General features: G+C 38.0%; 1 protein-coding gene across 2 annotated transcripts in view; it reads right to left on the bottom strand.

Moving 5' to 3' along the window:
• The window catches only part of EGFR (epidermal growth factor receptor), a 199,606-nt gene that overhangs the window by 72,987 nt on the left and 113,902 nt on the right, over positions 1-12,717 (bottom strand). For both annotated transcript variants that reach the window (XM_070264449.1, XM_070264450.1), the window contains exons 3-4: positions 1,807-1,958; positions 486-669 (exon numbers count right to left, since the gene is read on the bottom strand). In XM_070264449.1, the coding sequence (XP_070120550.1) occupies positions 486-669; positions 1,807-1,887 (265 nt within the window). In that variant the 5' untranslated portion in view covers positions 1,888-1,958. The remainder of the gene's footprint in view (positions 1-485; positions 670-1,806; positions 1,959-12,717) is intronic.

Here is a 12,717-nt window from a genome sequence, read left to right as displayed (position 1 = left end):
TCAGACTTCTCCTGTAATACCTTCATTCCCTATCTTTAACAGTGCTTCTGTATAACAGTATTACTCTGGAAACTGGCTCAAATAGGGGTTGATTTTTAATGTATGTTCCTTATATCTGTGGTCCAGGTTAGAAGATTGACAATTTATTCACTCCCTAGGCACAAAAAGTCTGCATTCCAGTCCAGGTTATCTGGTCATACTCTCTTTTCCCCGAAACCTTTACCATTTCTTACTAACTCTCTGGATATTTTTCCATGAACAGAGGAGAAATGGTACCTGGCTTAAATCTTCCCTTCTTATCCCATCACCCACCATCTTCTCAGTAACTTCTACCTGCTGTATCCTGCACACAGTTGGCACTCACTACATTTATGTTTGATGAATGAATGTCTTCTCTGAGTGGAATTAAGAAAAGTGACAGGTTCGCGGAGCACCACCCAAGTTGTTTTTTGCATTGACAGCCTCCCTGTGCCCTGGCCTCTCACCCTGTAAGTTCCTCATAGGAAGCTCCCTCAGTCCGACTTTATTTGCACCATAGTTGGATAAGACTGATAAGGCATGGGTGTTTTCATACAGCACATTTCCTCTGATGATCTGCAGATTTTCCAAAGGAATCTTCTCCACTGTGTTGAGGGCAATGAGTACATAGCCAGCAACCTCCTGTATGGTCTAAAGAGATAAAATGTGAACATGTTATTTCTCTTTTGAGGAACTCAAGAATGCAAGGTCTAAAGTGGGTCCAGAGAGCCCAGAACACCAAATGAATGATGCACATGAGTGACTGACAGATATAAAGCACGTAGATGATTACAACTGGGGATATGGCGGGTGACAGGATTTACGATGACTCCTGTACTTTTGCCTCTTGAGCCTGCTGGCAATAATAAAGGGCAATGTGCATTATTTAGGAATGCTGTGACTCTCATTTTACTTGGTGTTCAACACACTCAAATGAAAATGGAAATGTTTTATTAATTTATTTTGTATCTTGCATGCTTTCTTATTTAGAAAAAAAATGGGGCTGACTCAGTGGCATAGTGGTTAAGTTCACACACCCTGCTTTGGTGGCCTGGGGTTCTCAGGTTTGGATCCCAGGTGTGGACCTACACACCATTCATCAAGCCACACTGTGGCAGCATCCTACATACAAAATGGAGGAAGGCTGGGACAGATATTAGCTCAGGGACAATCTTGCTCAAGCAAAAAGAGGAAGATGGGTGTCAGATGTTAGCTCAAGGCTACTCTTCCTCACCAAATTAATTAATTAGTTAATTAAATAGATAAAAAACAAATAAACCCAGAAGAAGGCCAATCAAATCCAAAGTTCAACTACCACCAAACCCTGGAAGCCTTCAGAGCTGCTCCTATTGGCTCACTAGAGCCTCTACTGTGAAATATTCGGAAATTTTGTGAACAGGCTGTTAAAACTCTTGGTAGCTGGAAATCAACCATGCTGAGAATATTTACACCAAGAAAACAGGCAAATGCTACAGAGCAGGACCTTTTTTTTTAAATACGAGCCAGAATAGGGCGGCTGAAGCAACAGTTAAAAGATGAATATCAGCGTCTTTGATGATAGTGGGATGCCAGACTAGTCTGTTTCTCTTTGATATTCTTTTATAGCTATAACTTGACACCAGTTGGTATAGTGGCCTTCCCGTAAAACTCACCTCTGTATTCCTTGGGACTTGTAACTGTCATAGCAAAAGCAAATACACACTTCCAGTTAAATTCTGCCAAGGCCTTTGTCTACTTATCTTTACTTCTATTATATTTGTGTAAGACAATCAAATTCATTGAACTAACCTTTAAGAAGGAAAGGTCATAATTCTTTTGCATGTAGGTAATTTCCAAATTCCCGAGGACCACCTCACAGTTATTGAACATTCTCTGGAGGCTCAGAAAGTGGTCCTCAAAAGTGCCCAACTGCGTGAGCCTGTTACTTGTGCCTTGGCAAACTGGAGAAAAGGAAAAAAGACATTACATGAAATGCCAAGTAAAGTAGCAAAACTAAAGTAAAAAAATATTCACAAATTTTAACCTTGTGCACTTCAGTGACTTTGCACTATTAATGCCTATCAAAGGTCACTCAAGGCAAATGTGACAAAAAAAGTTTAAGTTCACATAAAGTGCAGTTCATGACAAGGGATAGCTCAACCCTATAATGCATAAAATTGTTTAAAAATATTAAAAATTCAAGGGCAAATAGATGAAAATCTTTAAGGGAAAATATTCTGTTAAGAGCTTCAGTACATAAAAAATACATATCATTAGACATTTAAATAATATAATTACAATGTTGAGTTAATAACCATATAATGAACTTTTTACCTCACAAAGAGATATCCTATACATTATTGTGTGTCCAAAGAATATTAACAAACATAACATATACTAGGCAATATTTTCTGACCACAACATTGTACAACCTAAAATCAATAATGAGAGTTTAAATGAATCTCAACTGGCTAGAGATTAAAAATATTTTTCTAAACTAATGCATCAAAGAATAAATCAAAGGTCTAATTATATAATATATAGAAAATACAATGAAAAAATATTTATTTTCTTTTTTATTAGGTACAGTTGACATACAATATTATGTTAGTTTCAAGTGTATGTCATAATGATTCAAGATTTATATACATTACAAAATGATCACCACTACAAGTGTAGTAACAATCTGTCACTGTGCAAAGTTATTATAATATGATTGACTCTATTCCCTATACTGTATATTACATCCCCGTGACTTACTTATTATGACTGGAAGTATGTACCTCTTAATCCCCTTCACCTATTTCACCCAACCCCTTCTGGTGACCACTAGTTTGTTCTCTGTATCTATGAGTCTCTTTCTGTCTCATTTTGTTTGTTCATTTATTTTTGCTTTTTAGATTTTACATATAAGTGAAATCATATAGTATTTGTCTTTCTTTGTCTGACTTCTTTCACTTAGCATTATACCCTCTAGGTCCATCTACGTTGTCACAAATGCCAAGATTTTGTTCCTTCTTATGGCTGAGTAGTATTCCATTGTGTGTGTGTGTGTGTGTGTGTGTATGTTTGTGTATATATATACATACATATATACACATACATATATATATACACACATACACAAATATATATATATAATATATACACACAGAAATATATATAAACACACATTACATCTTCTTTATCCATTCATCCATCAATGGACACTTAGGTTGCTTCCATATCTTGTAGATTGTAAACAATGCTGCAATGAATATAGGGGGGTATATATCTTTTTGAATTAGTGGTTCTGTTTTTTTCAGATGCATACTCAGAAGCAGAATTGCTAGATCATATGGTAGTTTGATTTTTAATTTTGAGAAACCTCCATACTGTTTTCCACAGTGGCTGCACCAATTTGCATTCCTACCAATGACTAGGGTTCCCTTTTCTCTACATCCTCACCAAGACTTGTTATTTCTTGTCTTTTTGAGAATAGCCATTCTGACAGGTGTGAAGTGATATGCTATTGTGGTTTTGATTTGCATTCTCCTGATGATTACTCATGTTGATCTTTTTATGTGTCTGCTGGCCTTCTGTATATCTTCTTTGGAAAAATGCCTACTCAGGTCCTCTGCCCATTTTTTAATCAGACTATTTTTTCCTTTCTTTCCTTTTTTTTCTTTTTGGAGAGGAAGACTGGCCCTAAGCTAACATCCATTGCCAATCCTCCTCTTTTTGCTTGAGGAAGATTGTCTCTGAGCTGGCGTCTGTGCCAATCTTACTCTATTTTATATGTGGGACACTGCCACCACATGACCTAATGAGCATTGTGTAGGTCCATGCCCGGGATCTGAACCTGTGAACCTTGGGCTGCCGAAGTGGAGCATGTGAACTTAATCACTACACCACTGGGTTGGCCCCAGATAGTTTTTTTGATATTGAGTTGCATGAGTTCTTTATATATTTTGGATATTAACCCTTTGTCAAATATATCACTTGCAAATATCTTCTCCCATTCGGTAGGTTGCCTTTTTGTTTTGTTGATGGTTTCAAAACTTTTTAGTTTGAAGTAGTCCCGTTTGTTTATTTTTGCTGTTGCTGCCTTTGCCTGAGGAGACAGATGAAAAAAAATATTGCTAAGACTGATGTCCAAGAGCTTACTGCCTTTGTTTTCTTCTAGGAGTGAAAATATACATTTAAAAATACACTCAAGGGGCTGGCCCGGTGGCACAGCAGTTAAATTTGCATGGTCCGCTTCGGCAGCCCAGGGTTCGCTGGTTCGGATCCCAGGTGCGGACCTGTGCACCAGTTGTCAAGCCATGCTGTGGCAGGCATCTCACATATAGAGTAGAGGAAGATGGGCATGGATGTTAGCTCAGCGCCAGTCTTGCTCAGCAAAAAGAGGAGGATTGGCGGCAGATGTTAGCTCAGGGCTAATCTTCCTTAAAAACAAACAAACAGAAAAACACACTCAACTACTAAGAAACCAACACATCCTTGCTTTTGTCCACACTCAGTGTGAATCCAACAGCACAGGTAAAGGTGCAACTGCTTTGCATCTCCTGCTAATACACAACTTTGGCACACTTCACTCTCTAATGGTTTAAGGTATCAAACTTAATACCAGAAAACATTTTAAATTAGGAGACAAACTTAGACTACAGAAATACACTTCATCGTCTATATTTAAAAGCAAAGGAGAGGATTATAATAAAGTCCTATTTCCAAACCCAGCTCTTTGAAAGACATGTTTAGGCAAGCATAACAAAACAAAGAGGTATGGGGCTTTTGAAGCGGCAGCTTGTTAAGGGACTATACTTTGAACCAAAATTATCATAACAGTGAAGAAATATGGCCTCTGGCTTTGGAGGTTAGATTCAGAACTGGCCAGGTTCTTCACGTCTGCAAAGTCACAGCTGCAATCAGGAACCAGGTCGTTGAGCTCAAAAACAAGGCCAAAGTCAATATGCAGGTATTCTTCAGGAACTCTTTCCAAATTAATATTTGTTTTATAGGCTTCTTTGTTTCCTCCCCATGGAAAGTGCTCTGAAGAGCATCACCTGACTGTCTGCCCTTGCATTTCCATGCCACGACAGCGAGCACATGTTCAGACACCTACACCAACATTAAATATGAAGTAATCTTCACATCCTCTTTAACTCCATGGAGATTTCCCTCTTCCTCCCCTCTGTGGTCCCATTCAAATTCAGCGCTGGAGAGAACTCTCACATGGGAACTATGGCAGACGACAACAAGACAGAGCCCCTATCTACTGGCTCCAGGGTAGAATGATTCATAATTCTTCCAATCATAACACTGGATTGACCAACATCTCCGGCTTGCTTTCATGTAGGAGTATGGGCCGCTGTGACTGCAACCTCAGGTTAGAGCAGTTGTACACAGTTGGCTGCAATGCATGCAGAAGGGGCAAGACTGACTTCCCAATTCTAAGGTCCTTAAAGATGCCACCACCGATGCAAGTACAGGGTTTTGACAATAACGCATGACCTTTTAGTTGGCACACCATGGAACAAAAGCTGCTTTCCCAGCTGAAAGACTGTGGTCTCTCAATTTCAGCCTAACTGATTGGCTGTGGTCTAGATAACCACCAGTATTGGTCACACCCTTCATGGCAGCCAGGTGAACAGGCTTGGAGCACATTTCAGTGTCTTCAGTACACAAGAGATGAAAACAATAACAGCTGCTTTCATTTTACATGATCAAGGAGATCAGCTTGTAAGTTTCTCTCAGCTGAACTAAATAATTTTTATTATTAAATCAACGAAAAAGTAACTTTTGTCAGTAAAAAAGGAAAACATGCCATTTAAGTTTAGCCTGTTATAAAAAAAATAATTTCAAAAAGACTGTATTGTGCTTTCATTCATTCATTCAAAAAGTGCTAAAAGAGCACCTAAGCATTTATTTAATGAATACCTATCTTGACCCTTATTGTTTACAATTAGTATGAATTATGTCTATATTCAGAAAAAGATCCTAGTTTGGAAGATAATAGCAACATTACACATTACTGATGTAAACGTTAATTCATAAAACATTTTGGGAAGCAACTGCACAACTTTTGTAAACAAATATACATGCTTAAATTCTAGATCATGATGATTCCACTTTGGAAAACCTATTCTGAGGAAACAGACCTAAACATAGAAAAAGCTTCATGCAAAATGTTGTCCATTGTTTATTTTTTAATAATGGCAAAATATTACAAAGAACCCTAAATGCCCAACTGTCCAACATGTGTATTCTTGAGAAGAAGAAAACAGTTGATATAGTATTTGATTCCATTTAAGACAAGTCTACCTTGAATCCAGGGTTAATTACTAAAGCATCAAAAGAAATTATTATAAGGCTGATTCTTCTGAGGCTTTCTCCTGTCTTATGCCCCAAAGGAGACAAGAGTGTCGAAGAAAAATCTAGGTGAGAATCAGAACGACTTGGCTTAGGTTTCTTGATTGAACAAAGTATGATCTTGGTTCCATCTTTATACCAAATATCTCATGTGATGAAGATAAAACAATGAGAAAATTTAAATGTGAGACCACTGAATTGGTAAAATTATTAAAACCTAAAAGTCACAAACTAGTTAGGCAGATTTGAGACAAAACTGCAAAGAGCAGGAGTTTTAATTCACCCAGGAGACAGTTTGTGTTTAGCCACATCCTCCTTATGTGACCTTGAATGACTTCTCCAAGCTCTCCAAGCCTTTCCTCAAATACAGACATGGTGAAAATAATATTAGCCTCCTAGATTATTTTGAAGATTGAATGAATACAAAGCCTTTCAACTTTCTTTTGTTAAAGCTAACTACTGAGAAATGTGACAGTAATGTAACATCAGGTGCACATGGACAGATGTTAGGGACCTCCATGGACGTGCCCTAAGGTACTGTCTGAACGGGCAGCGTTTGGGTCTGCAGATAGGCTTACTCAAAGATTGGGCATTAAACAGAGTTACTTTGTCTGTAGAATATTTATCAAATCAGAAAAAGAAAGAAAGAAAAAGGGATATATTTTACTTTAAGAATTTTATTAAAAAATGGATTCAGGTGTTTAAGCAATTTATTCAAAGAGAAATTGAACATTACTTTAGGGCTATATATTTGAAAACCAGATAACTGAAAGTGTTTGTCTCAAGCTCCACACAAATGCTAATGACTTGCTCTACCCCTTGTAAATCTGAAGACAATTTCTACTGAATCAAGAGCAGCAGGCCCCAGGATGCAGGCCCTACAAAGCGCTTAGCTTTTCATCCTCAAATTTTATTATGAAGATTCATAAATGTATAGAAAAGTGGAAAGAACTGTACCATGAACGTCCTTGATTAGCATTTTACTATGTTCACCTTATCATGTATCTATCCATCTTATTTTTTTTTATGCATTTCAAAGTAAGGTACAGATATCAGTAAACGTTGCCCTGGCATGCCATTGATTACAAGTCAATATTAGTTTATAGTTGTTGTTGTTGAGGTAACATCCACCAACTGTGAGATAATCCGTCTGAAGTGTAGCATTTGATGAGTTTCAACAAACATACACATTGTGTAACCCACACTCCCGTCACAATACAGAACATCACCGTCCCCCTAGTGAGCTCCCCGTCTCACGCCCTTCCCAGACAACCCCTGCCCCACACACCACAGACCTCTACTCTGATTGGTTTTCACTTAGAATAGTTTTGCCTATTTTTGAACTTCATATTAGTGGAATTACACAGTATTGCCCTTTTGTGTAAGGCTTTTTTCACAGCATTCTATTTCTGAGATTCATCCACGTTGCCGCATTGCACTTAGCTGTTAGTGACAGATTCAAGGAAGTGTTTTATCATCCCTGGACATCCAGGGCTGATCTACAGTCTGGTTACTCTTTTTCTCAAGAACCCTCCAATTTATCTTAACTAAAATAAAAATAGTCTGCCTCCTCTAAATCTTGAAATGCCCCCGATTTTATGGGGTAAGGCCTTGGCTTTCTGTGCCTGTGTGGGGGTGTATACCTCTCTTTGCCCACGAGCCTGGGCAAGTCTGTATTGCTGATGAAGACACAACATTAAAACAAGTTTCTCCAGATTTTCCCAAATCCACTGAGACACTTTTGGAATTGCCTAAGCAAATTTATAATTGTTTGAATTTGTTGTTTTCTCAACTACACATTAATGGCTGCCAAAATAGTTGGGTTTTTGTAAATCCCTCCCCTTGGCCTCCTCAGTTGTCTCTGCTTTTATCCTTGCCCCATTTTCCACCGAGCACCTCATTTTGCAGCAGAATCACATCACACTGCTTCTTGGTTTAAACTATCCCAAGGTTTCCCAGTATAACTAGAACACAGCACAAGCTCTTCTCTGTGGTCTGCAAGGCCTCGTCAGCGGTCTCCTCTCAGCCATTCTCCCTGCTCACTGTCTCAGCCACACCCCCTGTTTCTCTCCAGCTGGCCCAGCTCTTGCCCACTTCAGAGGTGCTCCATCTGCTTGGAATGCCCTTCTATTTCTCCCCAGATCTTTGCGTCTTTGTCTACCTTTTATCCTTGAGATTCCAACTCAGTGGTCATCCCTTCAGGAAACAAATTAGCTTAAGTCCTCACCATTACATTCTATCATATTAGCCTGCTTTCTTTTTTTCTTAGTATTTATCACTACTTAAAATTACTATTTGTTTATGCAATTATATACATTATTTGTTTATTCACATATACATGGTAGGGAGAGGTGGATTATCTACATACATATACATCTTGTTGGGCTGCTATGATGTGTACACACATGTTGTTGCATTTATATTTTAGATGTGAAAGCAATGGTGGCCATGCGACCAAAGTCTTGGATGACTTGACATGCATCTCTCTGCCTTTCTTTGCACATGTCTGATGGAGGAGGAGGAGGCAGGATGTCTTAGAAGAGTGTCAGTCTTCACAGCTTTCTGGTTGGTCATTGTAAAATCTTTCCAGTCTAGGTAACATATTTGATTAAGCTTTAAAAGCCAGGGGATTTTTTTTCCCACCTTCCTGCTGAAAAGGTTTAAGGAAATCTCAAATAAGATAATCTTTACACGATAGATTTAAAAATATATAAGGAAAAGATACTCAGAAAGTTTGCCAGAGGTTTCATCGTATCAGGATTTACCATTTCTTTTGCCTTACTGAAATTGTATTATGGTGGTAATTTCAAAATGTGTTTGTATATACACCTCAACTATGCTAAAATGCACGGAAATATGACAGGAAGAAAATACACCAAGTTGTTAACAATGGTCTTTTATGAATAGTGGGATTCTATTTCTTCCTTACAGTTTCTGCATTGTACAAATTTTCTTTAGTGGCCATAATACTTTATAATAAAAAAATTACTGAGGAGAAAATTTACAAAAATCTGGGTTGAACAAGGCCAAAATTGGAAGAATATTTTAATAAAATATATTTTTTAAATGGAGAAATGATCATGCATAACTAATTAAGATCCTCAAAGTTTTGCATTAGTCATGTTAAATGGTTTTGTGAAAGTACTTTAAAAAATTAGAAATAATGATGAACAATGAAGTATTATATACAGAAAGTGTTAGGAGGGCAAGTAAGTTGCAGTTTACTCACCTCATTATTGTTCAGAATAGTTGCATATGGCAGCTCTTGGAAAAGACCATTCATTGCAGAAATGATTTTGCTTCAAATAGTGATGGACTTGAAGAGTCCTCAAGTGGCATATTTTTCCTGATCTATAAATACATTTCCTTACCTTGGTTTTGGGGAGCATAGAGTAAATTTATCCCATAGAAAAATGTTACAAATTATGATTACAGTATCAGACTAGCCTATGAAACTTATTTAACCCACACAACAGTTTGTAATAATAGGAAAGTAGAAAATCTATGGTTGAGTCATAAGGAAATATTGGGGAAACAATAAAAGTAAATAAAAAGTGGCATTTAAATTTGAATTGTGGATTTAAAGGTTCTGTGGAATGGAAAAAGTCTCATTATAATTGTGAAGAAGATTTTTCTTTGTTTTCCAAAACTTTATATTTTATCACTTGTTCCTTATTTTATTGTATTTGATTTCATAACTAATAAATAATTGTTCTCAGTTTGTAGGCATCCAAAGATAGTCATCAAACTGAATTCGAATCTACACTGAAACTTGGAAATGCACATGTAATACTCAAAAAGTCCTCTTAAATACTGGATAATTTGCCATGTGCATTACAGTATGCCTGCTGGACTAAACATGCCGAGCTTTGGCACGTGCAACACAGCTGCAAATTAAAGTAACCTTCATTAAGTAACCCTAATTAAGAAGACTTCAACATCTCTTTTATTTTTAAGTTGGGGAATAGAACACCAAAACTGGTTGATTTCCATCCCTGTGATTCTCTTCCTAGCCCTTAAAATGATCCCAAGTCAAGTTTATGAGTTTTAAAAAATATATTAAGTAGAGTTAGGATTGTCTTCGCATATTGTGTCCACTCTCTTGGGAGTTAACTGATGTTTCTGAACCCCAGCAAGGCCAGTTCTATGAGGGATTGTGGAATATGTTTCCAGTGACATCATCAAACATCTCTTTATCACTGTGAAGACTATGATAGTATCATTATGGGATGACCTCCAGCCAGTTACCTCAACTGTCTGGGTCTCAACGTTCTCACTGGTTAAAATGGGAGCAGCTTGATGTACCTGACAGGGTGGTTATGAGCAGTAATGAAAGTGCAGACATGGAAGTGCTTAATAAATCACAAACCTCTCTAAATATAAATAATATCTGATATCGAGCTTTACCATAGCAGTATTAACAGCAACCAAACCGTTGCAATCTATTTCTGCCTATGTGTCTTCAATGATACCAGCAAACTATTTTTTTCCCCCTAGGAATTTTTTTATTTTAAACAGACTGAGCTCAGTTGATGAGTTGTGCTGAAATTTGAGATTCTTTAAAATTCTAAAATAAAAAACCTCACTTTTCATTATTATAGGATGTTGTCCAAAGAATGGTCTTAACAATGGAAATTAAAAGTCTCAAGTCATAGGGTTGGCAATCCATTCCATTTTTTATAGGTAGTTGAAGGGCTAGTAAATCAAAAATAAATTTGACCTATTATTGGACTATCAGAAACTAATTCAGACTAAAAAAAGACTTCAGAAAGCAATATCCACCAATCTTTTATTCATTCAATCCAATAAATTTCTTCTGAGGACCTACTATATGCCTGGCAACACACTTTGTCTTGGTGGCCAATGTCTCTGAAAATCTGTATTTTAAACGCATGGACGTGTACTAAACAAAACTTCATGGATGGAGGAATTATATATATCAGATATACGACAGAATCTACATCAGGTTATACAGAACTAGATCTGTATGTGGCTGGAGTATTCCTTGCCTGAATATTGAATGCTGAGTGGGGCACAGCGAAGAAAGGACAGAATACTAGATGTGGTTTAAAATGTTTCTATGAGAAAATATAAACAACAGTGAATTTGGTGTGCCTGGTTTTTCTTTCAAGAGATGTCATGAGAAAGCTCCTCCTCTCTGGCCTGGGTTCTCTTTTTCTAATCTCTTAGCTGGAGACTACTGCTTATTCATGTTCAGGGGCTCTCTCTTCACATACAGGCATACTTTTGAAGTGAATAATACCACTTCCCTTCCAAAAGTCTGTTAACCAAACCACCGCTCATATCCTTTGCCTCCACTGTGATTTCAGTACTTCTGACTTTCTTCAGAGTTTTGTTGCTTTCTCAGATTAGTACTTCAGGTCTACCAGTGCAGGGCAGTGTAGAGCCAAGAATCACATCAGTACCTGACATTTACACAGTCATTCCCAGGTTTCAAAGCTCTTCCTCAAGAAGGCTACTGCTGAAACCTGCCTGTTACCTGGATGTGGAAAAGATGGTGAAGAGCTAGTTACTCTTACCACAGAAGAACCCACAGACATAGGATGGGTTTGCCCATCTGATTCACTTGGATGCCACCATAGAAAGCTAAGAGACTTGAAAAAATGGGGCAGCATGAGGTGGGGGATGGGGTGAATTGGGAAATATAAAATTCCAAAATGAGTTGGTGTCAAAGACCGCTGCTTAAAAACCGATTCAAAACCTGACTCAAGACTGCCCTCTGTTTACCACCTTTCACCTCTGACTTGAGGTGACTGTTCAATAGAGAAGTGGTGAGCAGAAATGGTTTGAAAGTTCGCCGGCGTGCAGGAGCACAATCCCACTGGTCAACATTCCCACAGCCCTTGGCCAGCTGGGCTGCCAACTTGCTGTTTCTTCAACAGTTTCTCACAGGACAGTTTAATGCTAAAATCAAGGTGCAACTTTTCTCTTCCAAGGTACACCCTCACAATCTATGTCATTCCCAGTGAGGTGACGTGGAGGTAAAGTGAGGCAGGGCCGACAAGATTTCACTCCCCTGGGCCAGTCCCCACCCAACTCACATACTTTCTGTTTTATATTCTGTTAGGCCCACATGACTCATTCTCTAACAACAAAAGCTGAGTAATATTCCCCACATGGGGTTGTTGACTTGCTGGTTGAGTTGTCCCTCTAGAATTCATGTGAATGCCATGCATGGCTGTGAAGCACCATGGCAGTGTGGAGTCCTTAGCCTTAGGTGTTGCTAGGTCACTCAGTAAGGGTCATTCCACTAGTGCTCCGTGATATGCACCAGGACCATGAAGAGTTGTGTGTTCTTTTGTTCCTTCACTTATTAAACTAAAACATATTTAATAAAACAGTACAACG

Source organism: Equus caballus, chromosome 4 (assembly GCF_041296265.1).
Source record: "Equus caballus isolate H_3958 breed thoroughbred chromosome 4, TB-T2T, whole genome shotgun sequence".
In the NCBI taxonomy this organism is placed as follows: Eukaryota; Metazoa; Chordata; class Mammalia; order Perissodactyla; family Equidae; genus Equus; species Equus caballus.
This window is presented reverse-complemented; position numbering and strand designations above follow the sequence as displayed.